This window comes from Cucumis sativus, chromosome 3 (genome assembly GCF_000004075.3).
Source record: "Cucumis sativus cultivar 9930 chromosome 3, Cucumber_9930_V3, whole genome shotgun sequence".
Taxonomy (NCBI): domain Eukaryota; kingdom Viridiplantae; phylum Streptophyta; class Magnoliopsida; order Cucurbitales; family Cucurbitaceae; genus Cucumis; species Cucumis sativus.
In genome coordinates this window covers 33,330,704-33,351,959 of record NC_026657.2, presented here as the reverse complement: position 1 = coordinate 33,351,959, position 21,256 = coordinate 33,330,704, and the positions used below count along the sequence as shown (strand labels likewise).

General features: G+C 34.1%; 2 protein-coding genes across 2 annotated transcripts; both read right to left on the bottom strand.

The window, feature by feature from the left end:
- Positions 1 to 840: 840 nt before the first annotated feature.
- Positions 841 to 15,918, bottom strand: LOC101216060 (RRP12-like protein). The gene is made up of 18 exons (XM_004136737.3): positions 15,226 to 15,918; positions 14,510 to 15,047; positions 11,151 to 11,408; positions 10,505 to 10,593; positions 9,728 to 9,938; positions 9,390 to 9,571; positions 8,986 to 9,156; positions 7,999 to 8,171; positions 6,863 to 6,956; positions 6,284 to 6,340; positions 5,447 to 5,581; positions 4,300 to 4,368; positions 3,564 to 3,674; positions 2,734 to 2,895; positions 2,525 to 2,653; positions 2,248 to 2,349; positions 1,822 to 1,895; positions 841 to 1,737 (listed from the first exon to the last, which is right to left on the bottom strand). Exons 1-18 carry the CDS (start codon positions 15,757 to 15,759, stop codon positions 1,377 to 1,379), a joined length of 3,450 nt encoding a protein of 1,149 aa, XP_004136785.1. The 5' UTR covers positions 15,760 to 15,918; the 3' UTR covers positions 841 to 1,376.
- Positions 15,919 to 16,927: 1,009 nt separating this feature from the next.
- Positions 16,928 to 20,578, bottom strand: LOC101205727 (co-chaperone protein p23-2). The gene is made up of 6 exons (XM_004136615.3): positions 20,387 to 20,578; positions 19,766 to 19,952; positions 19,350 to 19,503; positions 18,441 to 18,469; positions 18,300 to 18,345; positions 16,928 to 17,224 (listed from the first exon to the last, which is right to left on the bottom strand). The coding sequence occupies exons 1-6, from the start codon at positions 20,389 to 20,391 to the stop codon at positions 17,190 to 17,192; spliced, it is 456 nt and encodes a 151-aa protein (XP_004136663.1). The 5' UTR covers positions 20,392 to 20,578; the 3' UTR covers positions 16,928 to 17,189.
- Positions 20,579 to 21,256: the final 678 nt, after the last annotated feature.

Below are 21,256 nucleotides of genomic sequence, written 5' to 3'. Positions count from 1 at the left end.
TCTAGTTTGCTTTACTCTTGTATTTTGTTTGTACTTTTGTTTTTTTAGATTACTAAGAGATAAAGAATAAGTGGGGTAGCGTTACCACCAAATCCTATATAATCTTTTCCTATCAAAGAGACAAGAAGCCTCCTGTCCTATCAACCAACCTTGGTTCTTTTTCATTTTGTAAACTATTGTCGACACATGTAAAAACCTTTTTCAATGATTGAAGCTCTTGGTGGAAGATTCATTCATCTATAAAATGGCACGTCCCTTAACCCTTAATGATACCAAAGCCTACAAACTCGCATTTCACGACATTCTCAAACAAAAAATTGACAGAAAGGAACCCTTAGTTCGTTATTATTCTGGTGTTTGGACTAATGCTCAGAAAGAACTATTCCACAGTCGAAAAAGAGTTCTAGCAATAGTCCTATCTATCCAAAAAATTTAATTACGCTATGGATCTTGGTTTCCAAACCATATTGATCCTTTTACAAGGTTAGCTGAAAATCTTTCTTTTTGCTTTTCATCAATTATTGTTTAACATAATAATTGTTAGAGAAATAACACATAAATAGACGATTACGGACTTATAAACAAACTCTCTGTTATACCAATCGCGGATTAAATCAGTACTTCAACAAGTTGACCGTAGGAATGATAATTTGGTAAAGAAAAAAGAAAAGGTGTTGAATTACTTTTGAACAACACACATATATAGATATTTTCCTCCAATTGGTATATATATTCAATATCTTACTTTTATTTTTCTTTCATCAAAATAGTCTATGGAATTCAAATTTGAAGGTCGAACCAATCTCTTCAGCAGTTTTAATATTTTTGTTTGAACTGAAATCTCCAAAGCTGCTACCTTGTACAGCAAATCAATACTATAAAGAACATCTTTATATGACAATCTTTATTGATAATAAATTAAATTAAAGACCAAGCAATCTTACACCTTAAATGTAAAACTTACACTATAAGTAAACTAACCCCAAATTGGGCATGATTAAACAAGTAAGACATGTATGTATACTTTTCTAATTTGAAGCAAAAGTTTGAATTCTCACCTATCACTTGTGATGTCATGTTTTAAAAAGAAGAGAGTTGCCTTGGAGAACCATCACGGTGTTAAGCTGACCAATTCACCACCACCATCAAAACATTTGGCATTGAGCTTCCTTCTTGTAAAAAGTTCTAAAAGAAGGACCAGGTCTGCTCATGTCGTATTCGTTTTCATTGCATTCCTGATTACATCTTCCTGAAACAGAGGAGCATGCAGGCGATTCGAACAAGCAATGCAGGGGCTTGTGCAATGTGGGACTTCTAACTTGCAAGAACTGTTGTTTACCGTTCTAAAAATACCCAACTAATAAGATCCCCAATCATCAACTAGAGGAGTTATTGTGATTAGATTTTGAAGCTTTAAAAGGCCTACGAACTCCAAATCTTTCTTTCTGATGTCTGTTTCCGTGTTTGATCCCTCCCTTTCCTTCCTTTCTAGGATCCCCACGTCTTGAAAATTTTGTTCTCCGACCATCTCCTCGACCGTCCACCATTGAACTCCTCTTACTACTGGAGGTCGCAGCTCTTTTTCTCATCTTAAATCTACTACCATCCTCAGCGGATGCATTATCAGTTTTGCTCCTGATGAAACCGGAAGGTTTTTCCCACTTCCTTTTCCTGTGATGACCCGATTCATTTTTCTTGGGAAGAGAGTCCAGCCCGTCCTGTTGCTTATCCCTCACCCTGACAATTAAAAAGTTAAACGTAATAAGCACATGTATATACAACGTACTGAAAACAAGTTGGCTTGAAACAAATGATCTAGACCCGTTAGTGGATAAATCTGCAACATCTGTATTGGCATCACCAACATCCTTGGAACTGGTCTTGTTAAGGCGTTTCTGCAAGTAGACGAATCATGGATAAAAGAAGTTTAGGGGGTAATTCAGAAGTTCGCACCTACAAGTATTTTCTGTTCTACGTCTCCCTTTGAAAAGATACATTCAGCAGGCAAATACTTAGATTGTATTTGTATCATATAACATTTATGTATACCCAGCTGTGAACTAGTCAAGTATGGATCGATTGGAACATGCTACAGTTTCAATTACAAATGTTACACTGAATAGGTGACTGACAACAAGAGATTATCCTAACGATGCCTATGAATCCATAAACAGAACTTTTATTCAGACTAAAACTGCAGTTAATTAAAGTTCGGGAGTAAAACTACATAAGACTCAAGAGATTCACCTCCCCAAAAGGTTTGATGAAACCCTTGTAATTTTCAGGAGTAAAGCCCTCAATTGCAGCATAACCACATTTTCGAATGAGAATCTCCAAAATCACTGTGACCTTTAGCAAAATGAACAAGTTTATGAAGATATTGTGAGGATAATTAACAACAATTACGAGTGTCTGAGTGGAAAAAAGAATAAAACAGGAAATTGGTAGAATTGAATACTGTATAGTTAGTTATTCATACAAATATTTATTCCAAAAGTTTCTATTGATATAATTGAAGGGTTACCTTGGATCTAAAATGATGCCTTGAGACAGACGACCAAGGTAAAGCCGCCGTAAGAATATCAGAAATGATGCTCTGAAGATGCTTAGCTTGCAAGGAAGACACTAAAACTTTCACGAACCCCAGCACTGCCTATTTAACGAATCAGGTCAACTTGTTATCTCTGAGATTAAAATGAAAATAATATTAGAACCCAAAGTTAAGATGCATACTTTTATAACTTCTATAGCCTTTCCTCGTAGCAAAGATAAGATGGAGGGCACAAGATCAGGTATTGAAAGACATATATCTGCGTCTTCATAAATCAACACTGAGACTGCAGAGATTGCTCCACTTTTTACATGAGGAGATGCACCAGACAGATAGCCCATTATCTGAATCAGCCATAGAAGAACTTGTCATAATTATTAAACTGAAGTAACCAGATTCCATCAGAAGATCATGACATTAAATTGCTCATTGAAAATAATTTTTAAAAATAATTGCATTGATTTGCAATACTTATTTTTTATTTTTAATATGAATTAACATAATCAACACCCTCTTCGTATTAAAAAAAATAAATTAAACTAGATTTTTAAAAATAAGAAATGATTTATTTGATGAGTAAAATAGACCAAAGGATATACAAAAGAGCCCAATCTAAGGGTCTACAAAATCATATTCTAATTACCAACAAGGTAACATAGGAATCTTTAATGGCCTTCATACCCTAAAACATTATTTGTGATAAAACTTGTATGCTTTCGGAGATAGAAACAAAACTTTTGCTGCTAACATCATTTCTTTCAAAGAAACAAGACTATTACTGTAATGAGAATACATAATACGCAACAAAAGACCATGAGGTGACAAAAAAAAAAAAAAAGACTGTCAATTCGCCCTCCAAATAGAAACTGAAGTACAAAAGAAATTTTCTCCTCATCCCAAAGAGGGTCTTTAATTTTCTCCTCATCCCATCCCAATAAACACATTTGTCGCTGATATTTAAATGGATACCATAAATAAATTAAAATCCTAAGGAAAGATTATAAACACTTACCATGGCCACAAATTTTTTATGTGCATCAGAATTTGTATGCGACAAATCTTTTAGGCTGCAACTGATACAATGAAGAATGTCATAAGCTGCTTTCCTGCTGTCTTCCTCTGCCTACGTCACAACATAAATGACATCCGGCATATTAACATGTCAAATATTTCTCAAGATATTACATGAGCAGAGAGAAAACAAAGAGTGCACATATGAACTCAAAACTTCATCCTATGAGATATTAGATTAAAAAATGAGTTAATGGCAATGCTATGATTTAGTACAACAAACAAAAAATAATTGTAACAATGCTGAACAAGACACTAGGATAAATAGAAACATCCCGGCTTTGAAAAATATCTTGCATAGAAAATTGCCAAATAGCTTCAAAAGAGAATACCACTAGAGTCCAGAAGACTTAAGATGAGTTGAATCCAATCTCAAACGATAAGAAGGATAAGAATTTTGGAACACTCTCTGATTTCTTTTAAACCGACTCTTCTTGTAATTCACTATAAGGTGGTCGTTGAGTTTTAACACCATATCATTTATCAATGAAATGGTTTGTTATTATAAAAAAATCTTAAACTAATGCACAACGTTTTATGTAAGATGACCCACTCAAAAGTTTCTTTTTTGGTAAAAGAAACAATTCATTTAGTGCCATAAAAACTATGAAACATGCCTTACAGTCCCATTCCAAATGTAGTAGCAAAATAAAAGCATTTTCAAAAGTAGCTCTTACACTTTTTAATGTGATGATGATCTCGTTGAGCATAAGAAAAGCCTTGTTGCTCTCCTCTGCCGAGCTAACCTACATGAAGTATCAATAGTAAGTAAAAGTTAGGTCACATCAAAATAAGGAGAAACAGAAATCCACCTTCTCATATATTGTTGGAAAAATGCATAAAAAAATACAGGAGTGCTCCATAGGCTTTTTACTTCCTCTCCAAGAGTAGACACCATGGCTAAAATATGAAAATAACCCATGTACCCATGATTGATTTTTACATGTTTTGTTTTGTGAGTTTTTTTACGTTACCCAGAATACACAGAGCAATGGCAACATGGGTTTCGACTAACAGTAGAAAAGATGTAAAATCAAGGGTTCACATCATCTGTGACCAGCTATTTAGATTATTATATAAAACATCACAAAAAATTAGACTACCAAATATTGCAAGGTTCACAATTTTCTATTAGTCAAGGTAGATGCATGCACGAGAAACTATTATTTAAAACTTCACTATAGTTGTTACTTCTTTTCATGGAAAAATTTATTCCAAAACAAGCATCAAGAAAGGTCAAGATTCAAGAATGTATGTTTAATGAGATGGCCAACAGTCTCATTTATGCTATATCCTGCATCGTGTTTGTCTGCGTTTATTGAGCTTTCTTTCATTTAATCAATGAAAAATTTTGTTTCTTGTTTAAAGATAATGACTAACGTTAAATACCCACTGAAAGGAGGTTCATGGATCTAAGGACAAAAAATGCAAATGGTGCTATTATTATAAAGTAAAAATAAAAATAAAAATAAAAATAAAAAGTTATGGAGGAAAGTAATTGCTACAAAGTTTTGTCCTCTTCACTTCGATGTGAACCAAGGTACAAATTCTCTATGTATATATGGAACCTTTTCCTCTTAGATATTTCTAGTTAATCTTTTTCTTTTAACAAGAAACAAATTTTCAAAAGTAAGCCAAAAGCAAAACAGCAGCCTCCAAAAATGAATTACAACTAAAAACCTCGAACAAAACAAATAAACAACCAACAACAAAGCTAACACGCAATAAATAACCAAAAAACCAAAGAAAATGTCAAAAAACTTAAGAAACCAAAAACAATAATTAAAAGAAAAAATTGTATAAAATTATTTAAAAAATTCGGACCTTCAATGAATGAACCAGAAGAATGTGGAAGCAACCAAACCGACTTCTTTGAGAAGAAGTATCAACAGGGGATTGCAGATCAATTAACATATCTACCAGTTCAGGAAATCTAGAAGAAGCAAACCAAGCATGTTCCTGCATCATGTCATGAGTGATTAGACTAATATAGTTGTAACATAGAGTTTATTACTAGAATACAGAAAGACAAATCAACTAGCATTCATGACAACCAACACCGCATATGAGAGAAAATATTAGTTAAGGAAAATATGAAAAGAAAATCTAGAATGAAAAATTAGCAGGATGTAGTTTAAAACAAATATAAAAGAAAATCATTTCTTGCTCATCTTAGCAGGTCTATAATTCAGGTTACAGAACTTTCCATTAAACCCCTGGAATAAATTTCTTAAATCAATATGATGTGAAGCAATTATTAACTGATCAAATTCAAAAGACAACCGTTAAGTATTGACATTAATCATCATTATTTTGAATAGCTCAACCCTAAATTTTCGTACTGCCAAAACACAATGCTACACATTCTAAGTTTTTTTTTTCCTTCTTTTTTTTTTTAAGGAAACTACTATTTAAAAAAACAAGTCATGGGTATAGAACTGTAAAAACTATTGACATCAATGATGGTGCTGGTTGGATTAAGATGTTATTAACGGCCAGCTTGTTAATTTCAAACTATCATTTAGTCGGTGCTCTACTGCTCTTAATTGCAAATGGTAGCATACTTCATGTACAGAAAAAACGGATTTTCAAAGCAAGGACTACGAATTGATTGCATGAGTCATCCTGAGTTGAATATCCAAGTAGCATGGTGTGCCTAACCTCCAAAATTCTGCTCAGAGTTTGATACACTTCATGATGGTCCGACCCTAAAGATCCCTAAAAACAAAAATTTGGAAATAATAATCAATTAAAAAAACATAAGTTATTATTATAGAGATAATTCTCTAATTTATCATTCCTTCTCATTAGAAGATAGCCAGGAGCGATAAGTTGAGTAAGATCTTATATGCATTTGTTACAGCCAAGTGGAAAATCTTTCTGAAGCCTCTGGATTTGACAAATAGGAGGAGTGACATGTTCCACTCAGCTCATTCATCTTAAAATTCATTCTTTATAAAAAAAAATTAAAAATTTTTCTGAAAGGAAACTAAATTCAAAGTTGGACTAGTACGATGAGAATTGGAAGTTTGATGATTCATGCATGTGAACTATCATCCAAAAGTCCAAATTTAACATCTATCATAAATTAATTTAATACTAGGACACATGCATCTAAACTTTCATGATTAATGATAATTCAACGGTTAAAATAATAAACTCAGTCAATCTTGTTGTAGAAACCATAAGTATTTGGTGCTTGAAGTTGTTCAAAAAGAAAAAAAAGGAAAGACAAGATACCTGAAAAGAAAACTTAACAAATTTATAAATTAGATCAATTAAATCCTCATCAGCTCCCCTGACGATAGCTGCAGCTAGCTCCAGCATTACACATCTACCAAAAGAAATATTTAATTTAATAATATTTTGCCAAAGTGAGATGCACTTCAATAAATAATAGATAATAAAAAAAATCTTTAAATAAAAAACTATAATTTCATTTTTTTAAAAATAAATAAATAATAGAATGGGCAAAAAAAAGAGTGCACCCTGTACAAAAGACCTCCAATCAATCAAAATAAGACCTGAATACTCAGTCATAGAAGCCCACAAGAAACATGGAATCTATCAAGGGACCAAATATCACTCAAAGATCTCTCAAACGTCTAAAAATGTTATTTCTCTCTAATATTCCCACAAAATATCCCCCAACCTCACCTACCACAAAACTTCCCTCTTTTGCAAATTTATATTGAAAACATAGCCATAGACAATAACCCTCATGAGTTTGTCTAGTGGCCAAAAAGGGCTATGGGTATAACAAAGGGCTTAGATAAGATGAGTTCAATCCATGGAGGTTACCATCTAGTATATTCTACGAGGTTTCTTGACACAAGTTTTTAGGATCAAGTGAGTTATCTCGTAAGGTTAGTCGAAGTGCATGTAAGCTGGTCCAAACACTTGTGGATACCAATACACACAAATATATACAATGCACTTCATTTCAATTGAGCCCCGTTTTTTCACCCCATGGTTATACTTGTGCCCAAAATAAATGTCTTAAAAATACTGTTTGGGCTTGGGGACTTTGGTCATACTAGCTTAGAGGTCCAAAGTTCAAATCTTCAACTGAGCTTGATGACTACTGAGTTCAGACTTGGGGTGGGCATAGGGCTCCCAAGCATAGGGGAGCAAAGCTGTCTCCTAGTTATCAAATTTATTTATAAAAAAAAACACCTTCATGCAAGCAAGTGCTTGAATTGCTAGTAACATGGCAATAAAAATACATTTTGGTATAAATCATGATTGTTCAAATTTATTCCAAGACCCAAAAGCCTAAAAAAATGCTAATTTGCAAAAACTAATTGATATTTTCAACACATATCTTGAACTTTATTTAATTTCAATCAACAACGTCCTAAAAATCACAGGTTTACCTCTCTCTGGTCCTAGACTTTCCTTCAGCATTCTGAGCTGATTCATCAGCATTGGCTTCTCGCTCCTCAAACTCATCCTTAGTATTTAGAAACTGAAACCTCTCAAGAAGTGACATAAAAACCTTTTTGGTCACCCTGGAGTCCATGATAGAAGCCAAGCATCCAATGGCATCCTAATAATATAAGATAGAATTTGTGTTAATAAATATGTTCTCCAGCTCCCAAATTTAAGACCTTCTGAATATCCAAACACATGAAGAACATGAATATCAATTTGTAAAACAGAAAAACTAAAGGGAATCACGAACAAGCATTAGAAAAGGAAACATTCACAAACAGAAAGAGGCTGTTCATTGTCATGATTGAAAGCATGACACTCTGACAGGATGTTCTAGTTTCTTGATGTGTTTAAATACATCAATTTCCAAACTCCAACATCAATAGAATTTGGTTTCTTAAACAATAAATATTTTTAAAGTATGACTAAGATGCAAAATTTTCATCTCTAAATACATTTAGCTTCTTGAAAAAATAAATATCGAACTTTAAGTTTAAGTTCATGCAAAGATAGAAATTAGAATACCTACCGAGCAACTTCAAATTCAATTTTGTGTATACTTGGCGACATATACTATCAGATAGAAATAAATAAATAAATATTACAAAGAAATGGAGAGATGTCACCAAATAGCCAAGGAGATAAAAAAAAGTAAATAAATAAATAAAAACCCATCCAGTGAACCCTCTTGGTGAAAGAACAATTTCCTGTCATGATCTTGTTAAAGATAAATTTTCGCGCATCTCAACTTATGTTAAGGGACAACACGCTTGACTAGATTGCCAAGAAATAGGGTAGCGTCACGGCGTTTGCGCAACGCTGACCCTGACGCTTTTTCCCAAGAGGTGAGAAAATAGGGCAGCGCTGCTGCGCCCCACAGAGCACAGTGCAGCACGTCAGCAGAGTCAGGCAAGGCAGTAGAAGAAAACCTTCAAATGTGAGCGCTTCGTTGGTATGGAATCAACAAATAACTCCGCGAGAGCCTGAAGCAAATTAGTTGAACATGATACCAACGCCTTCATGTTCTTGCTCTGCATTTTCTTTGAATAAACAGATACATCATTGCAATTCGGTACAACTGCATTCTGATTCACAAGGACCTACACCAATTGAAACAAATTAAAAGAAGAAAACAACTTTTTTAAAAAAAAAAATAAGTTTAACACTTCAGAGGGTGGGTGATCAAACTATTGGACTATTAGGATAGTCATTTGTGCCTTATCCAATGAGCTATTCTTGGATTGGCATAACTTTATCAAAATATTAAAATAAAACAGAAAGGGAAAAAATAGTACAATATATAATAGCACCAAAATCAACATTATTGTGATACCTGTAAGGCAGCAGCAATATCTTCATGCATAAAGGAGTCTTCTTTAAGAAGTGTAATTAGAAGTTCAGAAAGCATTCCCATTCTTCGGTGCATATCACTAGGATGGCGGCAAAAAGCAGGTAGTAATTTCCACAAATTACGAGCACATGTCCGTAGATTTTTACACGCTGCAATCTTCTTAACTGTGACACATTGGAGACATTAAATTGAAATCAACAACAAACCCAAAATATTTACCTAGAAGAGAATATATGCTGAAGGTAAAATGCATTATCTGCTCCCTCAACCATAGATAACCACAAAATTCAAGATCAACCAAATATGGACCAAAAGATCACCTTTACAACTCTCGTCCTGAAAAGATTTTGCAAGGGGCACAATATATTCTAGATAATACCCAAGTGATGCTCCAACAACATGACTATGTAGAACTGGTATCAACCACATGTTCTGCACAGTTGAGTCGCCAGGATTAATGGATATGGGAATAAGAGTAAGTATCTTCTCAGGTCCCATAGCAGTTACAGCAGATCCAATACAGTTCTGAAGCTGCAAAGTAAAAGCCAGCATTTATTAAGATAAAAAAAAGTAAATTTTAATAAAAATAAATACATAAATATGGCAAGGAAACATTAAAAAATGTTTCCAAAATGGCTCCAATTCACGAAGATAAGGAAAAGAGATTGCAGAACTCTTTGGATAAAAAACACCACATGGAGGAAAAAGTATACATTACTATCCCAAAAATCACCGATCTCTTTTATTTTAGAAGAGCTGTATTATAAACAAAAATGAAGAGAAAACAGCCTAAGGCCGATAGATGAGAAGACCACTGCCAACAAAACTAAACCATCAAAGGCTCCAATCATTATTAATCATTGGAGACTATACTTACAATAAAAAAATTCGTGGTTCAAACACTACCAAGAAGTTGTAAAATTAGCAGACAACCACACTACTTGCACAACCCCACAGTTGGTTTCAGTTTTTTTGAGGAAGATCCATGGATGGATGAAAAAGAAAATTTTGAGTTTACAATTGGCTTCAGTTAGCAGATACTTTATATGCAAATTTTAATTTTAATTTGTTAACACTTAATGTTTAATTACACTTACATTATCAATGTTTGATAGATTCCCCGCGATATTCATCAAATCAGCAAGCTTGAGCAAAATATGTTTCATATAGATGATAGAAGTTGTTCCTACAATGAAAATGAAAAACACTCAGTAGACCAAACAGTAACTTCACAACATATTAAAAGCTGTAGCAAATCAAAGTATAAACTATAGCAGCACAACCAGAACTAACAGCAATTAGTGAAAGTAAAAGGAAAGAGACAGCAACACAATTGATTATAATATATCAAACGCAACCTATTGATCCTCACTCTCCACCCCCCCCCATACGAGATAAGGGTAGCAGGCTTCGGTGTGCTTGTCTTTGTGCTTCGGAAAAATGAAACAAAAGAATTTTTAGAGGGTTTGAAAGATGGTGGGGAGTTGTGGTCCCTTTTCAGATTTCATATTCTCAGGGTTAATTGGGCTCCTCTCAGAGAATTCTTTTTTGACTTCCATGTTTGACTCAAAGTGTGTAAAAACAACAATAATAAAATCAGATTTTTATTTTAATTTTTTCTCAATAATTACTGTTGATGAATTGCAACTAGATCTTAATTTAAAGTAACTTAGTAACCAAATCAAGAAAGAAAGAAATTCTAAAATAAGATTTATAATCTATTATGTCATATTGAAGACGTACCTAATTTGAGAAACAAAGCAGATATGACATCCAAAATATATTTCCCAAGATCTCCATCACAACTATTAAGGACATCCTCACAAATGGCACACGTTGATTTAATGGCCTGTACTTCAATGTTCTCCAGGTTGCAGTCTTCTAGATGTAAATCTTTATCAATCAGGGCTATCAAGCATTCCTGATCTACATAATCCTGTATTAACTCTTTCACTACACTAGAAGCATGTACAGCCTTACTCACATCAGAAGTCAAAAGACCTGCATTATTAAGTTAACAATCCCAATACATAAAGATGTGTCTAACAAGATCACAAGTAGTGAATACATTGCACATAAAATTGACAAACTCCATTTGCCAACGAAAGCAATCAACAAAGCAATGATTACTATTAAACCACCAATTCACCCAAAAGCTTAAGCTAATGGCTGAAGAAAAATTTAATTATATATCACCAACACTCCCTCTCACTTGTGAGCTTGAAATGTTTCAAAAGCCCAACTAGTGGAAATCTATTTTAATTGGGGAGAAAACAACAATGCAGGAGCTTGAACACAGAACCTTCCTGGACCACCTGCTCTGATACCACAGTAAACCACCAATTCACCCAAAAGCTTAAGCTAGTGGTTGAAAGCAAACTTAATTATATATCACCAACAATTACAAGTCTTAGTCATAAGTATACAAGTCAAGGGAAATTTTTAGGTAACACATTATCAAAATTGAGACCAATTAAAATTCAATAAGGTTACTTTTGGCATGCATAATTAAGTTAGGTTGAGATGGTTTAATATGTTCGTGGAGTTAATGTGTCTTTGGAGTCAAGTTAATATGTTTGTGCTTGAGGTGCAGTGTCAAGTTTAGTTAAACAAGTCTGTATCTGGTTTCTACTTAAGCCAAGAGTACTTGGTGCAGTTTTTTAACCTAAAAAAGTTCATATTTTACAGGTTTTTATTTGCTTGACCTTTTTTTTCCCATTCAATTACACAAATATGTTAGACCATTTTCAACACTCAATTAAGGTATTAACTTAAAAGCTTTACATATTTTACAATTTTCTGCATGCAACCATTGCACTTTTTCTGAAAAGGAAAAAAAAATCATTTAGCGGCTGATTACCTTCTGGAATGGTTTTCAAAATGTATTTTGGGGTTAGAAAAAAAAAAAGAAGAAATGTTAAGGTTCTTTTTTAACATGTAATTTGGTCTACTTTTAACATCTATAAAATTTTAATTCTTTCCTTCTTTTGAAAGAAAAAATTAATTAGGGCCTGTTTGAATTGCCTAGGAAAAAAATAGTTCTTCTAAAAGTCAAATACAGTTTTGGCTAGTCTCCCAACATACTATCTATCTGTGTTCTATCCCTGGGAATGTGGCAGCCTCTTTGGAAAAAACCATGAGGAATTTCTTTTGGAAGGCTATACTGGCAGCAAGCTCAACCATCTTCTTAAATGGAATTTGGCCTCCCTCCCTTTAAAGGGTGGGTCTCGGTGGCATTAAAATTCACAACTCAGCTTTGCTTGTTAAGTGGGGGTGGAGATATTCATTGGAAGAATCAGCCTTTTGGAGGAAAATTATTAGCAGAATTCACGGCAAAGAGGCCTTTTGACTGCTTTACATTGGGAAAGTCAGGGAATAGCCCAAGGAGTCCATGGGTAAGTATCTCAAGAGTGTGGAGGTCGGTGGAATCTCTAGCACTATTTAAACTTGGTAATGGTAGTAGAATTGGCTTATGGACAGATATTTGGGTTGGTGCCTCCCCTCTCAAAGCCCTTTTTACCTTACTTTACAGAATTGCCTTGCTTCCCCATGGCTCGGTTGCAGACCATTGAGACTTCGACACCCTTTCTTGGTCTCTATCCTTTAGAAGATGCTTGAAAGAAATTGAAATTACAAAATTCCAATTCTTCCTTTCTCTCCACTCGCCTAAAAAAATGATTGATTTTGAAGGCCACAAAGTATAATCTCTCTCAGTACACTTATATTCTGCCTCCCCAATGGATAAACGATTATTTAAAGCCTTGTAGAAGTCAAATAGCCTACGGAGAGTTAATATTCTGATTTGGGTCATGCTTTTTGGGTCTCTTAACAGTGCTGATATTTTGCAAAAGAAGTCCCCTAACAAGTGTCTACTGCCTTCAGGTTGCCCTTTTTGTTTGAAGGCCAATGAGACTCTACTCCATCTCTTTTTGCTATGTCCCTTTTCATCCTTATGCTGGAGTAGACTCTTTTCCATTCTCAACATTGCTTGGGTTTTCGATGGCTCCCTTAGTTCCTCGATTCTTCAGCTTCTGGAGGGTCCATCGCTTCCAAAGAAGTCTCGGCTAATATGGTTAAATTTGTCTAAAGCTCTTCTTGCTGAATTGTGGTTTGAGAGAAACCAGTGGATTTTTCTTGATAAGGAAAGACCAAGACCAGAAATTTTTCCTTCCACAAAGCGTAACGCGGCAGCTTGGTGTTCTTTAAACAAGGAGTTCGGGAATTACTCTATTCAAGACATTTGCCTCAACTGGGCAGTTTCCAATCCTTTAATCTTTGTTTTGGTGCCAATGCCTGCATCTCTCAACCAAGGTTCCCTCCTCTTCAGCAGACCTTCTTTGGAGCTTAGTTTTTTCGTTTGGTTTAATTTTTCACCGTAGTTTTTTTGTTAGGCTCATTTTTTTTGTTACTGGTGTTGGTTTTGTATTGTTTCTATTTCTTTCCATTTTTCCTTTGTCTCGACCCTATGTATTTAAGCTGGACATTGTTGATTATTATCTAGTACTTCGTCTGTTTCGCTTCATGTTTTAATTGGGATATGATGTTTTGGTGCTAAGGTGGTGTCAACCTAGTTGAGATGTCCAGGTGTCTCTTCTGATCCCGCCTACTTTTTGCTCTTTAGGCTTCTTTATTATATTTAATGTATATCTCTCTTGTACTTTGAGTTTATATTATTAATAAAGAAGTTTGTCATCGTTAAAAAAAAAGGTCATTTTCATCCTCCCATGTTTATGTTACTACATAGTATTTTGCACTTGATACAAGTCATTTTGATGCAGTAGAAGCCTTAATTTCAGAAATATCAGATGTTCTTGGATCGCTTAGCCTAAGAGTGTGAAGGTGAACACCAAAACACCAAGAAGAAACTTTGAGAATGCTTTCAATTTTCATTTATCCTTTGTAATCAATTCCTGATTGGAGATGTCCCTTATCTTTGCTTTCCTTTCTTTCCTTTTATTTCACTCAATTTGGAGTTTGTATCTTTCGAGCATGAGTATCCTTTCATTTTTTCAATGAAAAGTTTTGTTACTTATTTTTCAGAGAGAACAATAAAACAAATAAAGATTCAAGTTCACAATGAACCAAGAAAAGTCTTGACTTACCTGCCATATAACCACAAACTACTGGAAGATTTTTTTTCGCTACACTTGAACCTCCAGCATCCATGGCACATTTCAATAGGGTGATAGCAGAAAGCACCGTGTCCAAGGGGTTCTTATCACCCGAAGAAAGGTATGAGCCAATTGCAACAATAATGCTCTCAACCTCCAAAGCAGGAACTCCAGTTTTTGAAGATTTAAGAATAAGTTTCATGGCTTTGAAACTATGCGCTGTAACTATAGAAAACTGTGGACTTACAAGTTTAATTAATTCTTTAAGCATTTTAAAACGAACTCTTTTTGATAGTAATGGAATAGTAAGAATGATAACATTCAGTTTGTGCAAGACATCAAGATGTTGAGCATGCGATTGCTTATCTTCCCCAGGCCCATCAACAGGAGTGCTGGTACTTAATTTAACTGCCGAGGGCATACAGCTTTTCAGGAGAGAAAAAACCAAACTGCTGGCCTGTTTCTTAATAGCAGAATGCTTTAAAGAGTTCAAAAACGTAATAAGAGATTCTTGAGCACAACGTCGAACCTGCATTCAAGATAATGTGCATATCAAATCAAGGCTATCAACTCTAAGCTACATTAAACAACTGACCAAAATGATTTGATCCACCAATTCCGAAACTTTTGAGAAACAGCTGTGCTGAACAGCCACTCATGGCCAATTTGAAAAACAAATTCACATGAAATACAAACCAATTGCATACCTTAGGACGCCGGTCAACCGAAAACTTCAACAGAGTATCAAATCCCAGCTCTACCGATGCCCAATCCTCCAAATTACAAAATCCTAACAAAATCCCCAAGCACTTCACCGCAGCCCTCACAGTGGAAACAGTCAAGTTTTTCATCCCCAATAGAACCACCAGCACACCCGCCGCTTCGCTCGCATTTGGAGCAGAAATTCCCCCAGGGGGGACCAATGGGAGCGCAATGGCTAAAAAAGACAACAAGGCAGACAAGGCAGTGGGGTCCAAGGTGTCGGAAGCGGAAGCATTATCAATGGCAGAAATAGCGGCGGCGAAGTATGCGGCAGGGGTGAGGGGGAGGGACTCAGAGTGGAGAATGGAGCGCATGGCGACGGCGGAAGCGAGGAGATGACGGTGTTGGGGAGCGGAGGACTTGGCATAGCGTTCCATGAGTTGGGCGCATATGTCTGTAGCATCGGTGAGAACTACAGCTTCAGCATCGTCTTTTTCCGATTCTTGTAGCTGCTGATTGCCTTCTGACATGGATTTCATTGCTTATTTCTGGGATTAATCTCAAATTAGCAGAAACTTAGATGAAGAAGAAAGCTGCGGGATTCAAAAACCCAAATGGGAAGAGAAACAACAAGAACAGGGGGAAGAAGGGTTTTGGGTTTTAGCTGCGCAAATTCTCTTTCTTTCCTTGTTGTTAATCGTTTCCTTTTTCTTAAATATTCAGCTTATGAATGTTATGTATACGCAATAGATTATAGACTTCAAATTTTCATGTGTATTTTCTTTTTATAAAATCATTTAGGCTACTTAAGTTATCAAAATAATTTGTAACATAACTTCCAAATAGTATTCGATAAATATTTTGTCACTGTTTTGAAAATTGGGTAACATGTTATATATGTTTTTTTAGTTCACTAATATTTCAAAATTTTGACTTTACTATGGAAGATCACTATACTAATATAGACAAAATTAGCTCCAAAAACTCATATTTGATTGGCAAATTTTTAACAATATCTTTTGACGAATAGTAGATATATATGTTAGTTGAATTATGTTCATGATTATCAATTCATTATTAATATATATGTTAGTTGAATTATATTAATTGATATCACACCTGTTTTGTGCAAATAAAATCATTACAAAGATTAACAAACTAATGGGATGGGATAGAACCTGTTGAATTAAGTTTTAATATACTAATTAACCATTTATTTGTAATTTATTTATTTAATGAAAATCATAAGTTATTATAATAGAAGTATAACTCACTAATTCTTTAGTTGTTAAGCTTTTGTTTTAAAGCTCTTAATACATTAAACCCACGTGCATAAAATGGTACTTATATGTAGGAATTAATGACATTATAAAATGATGTGAATTAAGTAGATATTATCAATTACTAAAAAGACAATATATTTTTAATCTCCTCATGCTCCAATATTTTCCTATACTTATTTGAACAGAAGTACAAGCTAATTTTTATTCACTCATAAGAAAAATTAAGAGAAGAGTTTTATTTCGAAAAGTTGTAGATCACTAATCAATTATCTAAACATTATTAGGAGTTTGAAGTGATACAACACTGAGAGCATCACTTGATTATGGATATATATACACACACACCCTCTACTGCTAAGCTAACATCTAACCAATATTGGTATCATATCCTGCTGTAAAACACAATAGCAGAAAATAGACAAAATTTCGAAGTTAAAATGTAAAGGAAGGTTTATGAATATATGAAAAAACGAAAGGAGAAATTGATGAACAATGAGGCTGCAAAATCAGCTAATGAGAGAGCAGACGAATGTATAAGTGCAGCTTAAAAATGCCAAGTTTAGACAGCTTTATCGGCACCAATCAGATTTGATACAGAACTCAATCAAGAAAGTAATCTAATTGTTCTGGGCTATTACTATACAAACTTCACCTTCTAAGTTGTTGGCTATTTACAGCCCCCTTTCCTAGTTTCCTCTTGCCTTTTCCAAGTCTGGAAGATCTGTCAAGTAGTGTCAATAAGAAGTAGAACATTATTACCCATTTACATATGTTAATCATTCTGCCTTTACGAGATAATACACTTATTTACAAACAATGCCTCTGTATCATTGTTTACTTTTTAAGAAAAATTTAAAAAACAAACCAGCCAGAATTTTCAGGATGTAATTTGGAAAAGAGAGAAATAAAGAAATGGTCAAAAATTAAGTATGCTGTGTGCTTTTGGAAAATAGAGAACTAAAATAAAAAAATCATTTAAAACTAGGTTACTGCAATCAAAGCATCTATGTAGGGTTATAGTGTGAAAGAAATCACCACAAAGGATTTGTTTTAGGAGAAGGCCTGATTTGAAAGAGAGCTGACCAGGCACCATGATTCTTCATGGACATGAAGCACTTTGTCTAATTTTTTATGTAACTATACTTTTATTGTTATCAATTCCACGTGGAAAAAGGAGTGTAAATACCTTAAATCAGCTTAGGATTTTTATATTTCATACTTTGCCAAATGATTTATCCATCATTCACATGTTGAATGAGGATTTAAGAAAACCAAAAACGATGAAAGAGCCCTGCAAGAACTTATAGTACTCAAGTTTTAAGGGTATGTTTGGTACCTTCTAGTTTAATAACATTTTAAAAAAAATATATTTGTAATAAAAAAATTACAACTTGCATTTTTTAGTTGTATTTTTTTTTAAGTGAATAAAATAATACATGTGTATGCTATATTCATATTCACAAGCTATTCTAATAATTACAACCTTTTGTTTCTTGCTATATATTTTAAAGATTTTCTTTGATCCCTTTAAAGTCAATTTCATATAACAATTAAAGTTACTAAGTTTTTCAAACATTTTATATATATATCCGTCCTGTCCAGGTCAACTTACGCACGCACACCCTCGACTAATCTCATGAGACAACTCGTAAAAAATTAATTCATAGCTAGGTGGCCACCATAGATTGAACTCATGACCTCTTAGTTAGTTATTAGTTATTGAGATTGAATTTCTTTCACGGTTAAACACAGTAAGATTTATAAGAAACTAGATAATATGGTTGAAGAGGACTTACAAAGCATTCCTCCATCCTCGCCACTTCCATCATCTTGGCCCATATACTACAGAAAGTTATTTACATAGCTTGTGTAAGCCAACTTAAATTTTTGCCTAACTATAGACTAGAACAAATGGGAAATAAATGGAATCAACTTACTTCCAGTTCGTCATCAGAAGTCAAAGCGGCTGCAAAATCAGTTATACTGTTAGAACTCGAGTATTAGAAATATGCCATGCAAGATCAAAGTTCTACTTCAAAGAACTTTGAAAGCGCTGAGTTAAACTTGACAAATAGCATAGCCAAACGGTAATGGAATAGCATGGATGACAGTTTCATATTTAAGTAAACAGAAGCAGAGCTAAATCTGCTAAGGATGCCAATCTTAGGGCTGGGGATAAGAAAATAATGGAATTGTATGTTGATAAAAGAGAGAGACTGAAAAAGTATACTAGTATAGCATTTAAATAGAGCTATCTCTCTCCAACGGAAACTAATCTTCAAAATTCTGCCTACCCAAACCCAACTTCATCTTTACATAAATTTCAACACAAACCAGCATGTAAGTGATTATAAATACGGCACATTGTCATTTCTAATTTATACTATTCCTGACAATATTCCCGGGCACTTCCATCATAAACCACTGTTATAAAATTATTTCAAGGGAGTTCAGAATATTTTCAAGGCAGGATATCTGCCATGGAAGGTTGGAAAATTCAAGTAGTTAAATGTTAAGTAAAGCAGTAACGAATAAGGCCAGAAAAAAGGGCAGTGATTTCTTTTATGTGTAAGGTTGGAAATCTTAGATTGTTGAATACAAAAAGAAGAAGCTCAAATTGGATGTTTTCCTATCAATTGTTGGCCGATCCTTTCAAGAAAGAAATGGAGAACTTGTTCGGCTTCTTCTGGAATTTCACAAATTATAGTTCGATAAACTTTTATGTAATTGTAACTTGTAAAGTTTTAATGTAACTTCCTTTAGAACTGAGGTTCTTCCCTTTTTGTATATTCTATCTACATTTCCTAAGGTGTTTAAGAGCATCTATAATATAGATAAGAACTTACAGTCTGACTCATCCTCATCACACCATTTGTTCCAGTCAACCTTCAAGTATGGAGCAGGTTTTTCTTCTGTTTTCAAGAGCCTTTTCCACCAACCTTTTTGTTCTTTTTGGATGGAGCAAATTATGTTCCTCAAGCTAACCTTAGTTTTACAGCCCTGTACCAAACAAAGAGAAAGCTGCCGCATAAATATAAAGTAATGTTAAGCCAGCAGAGTAAGAGTGCTGCTTAAGTTTCTACTCTGCCTGATTTAGCTTAATGTTTAAAGCTGATTGTCATGCTGTTATATGTCATTCTTGCTAGGAGAATAAGAAACTACTAGATATGTAATACGATCAATATAATGAACGCACCAAGGTCAGTCTATACACGGTCTAAACAGAATAAAGAAGTGCATCAAAAGTTAGTCAATGACTCACCTCAGGCACAATGGAGCCAAAGAGTTCCAAAGTGAAGTCAAAAGATGAACCCTGCAACCCCTTTGCAGAGAAGCTAAATAACCCATGAGGTTCACACTTGACAGAAATATCTTTGGCATCCGGTAAAGAAACGGTCAGATAAACCTTATCCGAACGCTGAGCCCATAGAACTTCAGGATTACGACTACTGCATACACGAGAAAAACTATGGTGAATCGGTGATGACTTAACTATTGCCTTCATCCATCAAGGCAATCAAAACCTCAACTCTATCCATGCTGACCCACATTTACCACCCTCGCACTCATTCAAATAGGTTGCGACAACATCTTCTACCAGCAATCGATCCAATAAACAAAACAAAACCAATTTATCTAAAAAATTAAAGAAAAACCCAGGTTGAAGGAATGGAAATTTTCACATTCTTTCATCTCAAAGAAGTTAAAAAAGAAAGAAACAAACAATGGCATGATTTAACTGGGAAAAAAAGAAGACTACATAGGAAAGTAAAAGGGGCGAAAAATCGGAATCAGAAATAGCTAAAAACGGTGCAATAAAAGCTAGAGAATCGAATACACGTACTGAAACATATGAAGAAACAGTAAAATCAACAGAAAATACCTCATTCTGGGGAGGAAGGAGAGTATTGACCGGAAGGGATGTTGAAGAGAATCGAGAGAAACCCTTCTAGGCTAGGACTGTGGAGAAGTTTTTGAGCCTGAATTTAAAAATGGAAAGCCTCTCTGGGGCTTCGTGCGTAACCGTTTAAACCCATTTTTTGCTCAAACAGGAAGATTTTGTTTGATTAAAGTAACTCCGACTTTCAAGTTCGAATGATGCTCAAAACATACTTTTTCTTTTTCAATTTTTTTTTAAAAACTCCCCAGCACTAACATCCCAACGATTAATCGTAATTCTAATTTGCGGGATTTTTTTTTATATTATTAGCCTCAAAGTTAGAAGTTGTGATCCTCGTTCTTTCAAATAAGCTTTAGTTTCATCAAACATGAACGGCAAGATTTAAGTTCAACTGGTTTATTTTATTATCGAAAAACAGATCCATTTTAATCTCATTATTGATGGGTTAATATTTGATTACTACAAAATATTGCATGATTTGAGTTATCCATTTTTCTTTTATTTCCTCATTTTTCGTTTTGGATTAGAGAACAGAGGAGATGTGACTATATGAAAACTATAATAGAGTTAGAGAATTTAAAGAGATAAACGGTAGAACCTTTATAGTTTTTCAAATATTACAAAAAAAATTATTATATTGAATATGTTAGTTGAACTATACACAAAGAATTAAAACTAATACTAATGAACGCAATACAAAATATAATCATATCAATATTAAATACTCTAATCGAATCAACAAATTCAAGCGAAATTCATGACCAAGATTAAAGTTAATGTCAATTTATTTTTAGGTTTAAGGTTTGATAAAAAAAATTAGTAAATAAATCTACTTTTCCAATGAATCAAAAA

What these genes read in the sequence shown, in the direction of transcription:
- LOC101216060 (XM_004136737.3), bottom strand. Translation starts at nt 15,759, where the DNA reads ATGAAATCCATGTCAGAAGGCAATCAGCAGCTACAAGAATCGGAAAAA. An exon ending in CGAAGCGCTCACATTTGAAG is followed by an intron (nt 8,172 to 8,985) that starts GTTTTCTTCTAC and finishes TTATATTATTAG; the next exon opens with GATGCCATTGGATGCTTGGC. An exon ending in TTGTTAAGTTTTCTTTTCAG is followed by an intron (nt 6,341 to 6,862) that starts GTATCTTGTCTT and finishes TTTTGTTTTTAG; the next exon opens with GGATCTTTAGGGTCGGACCA.
- LOC101205727 (XM_004136615.3), bottom strand. An exon ending in TTGGCTCCATTGTGCCTGAG is followed by an intron (nt 19,504 to 19,765) that starts GTGAGTCATTGA and finishes TGTTTGGTACAG; the next exon opens with GGCTGTAAAACTAAGGTTAG. An exon ending in CGAGGATGGAGGAATGCTTT is followed by an intron (nt 17,225 to 18,299) that starts GTAAGTCCTCTT and finishes ACTACTTGACAG; the next exon opens with ATCTTCCAGACTTGGAAAAG.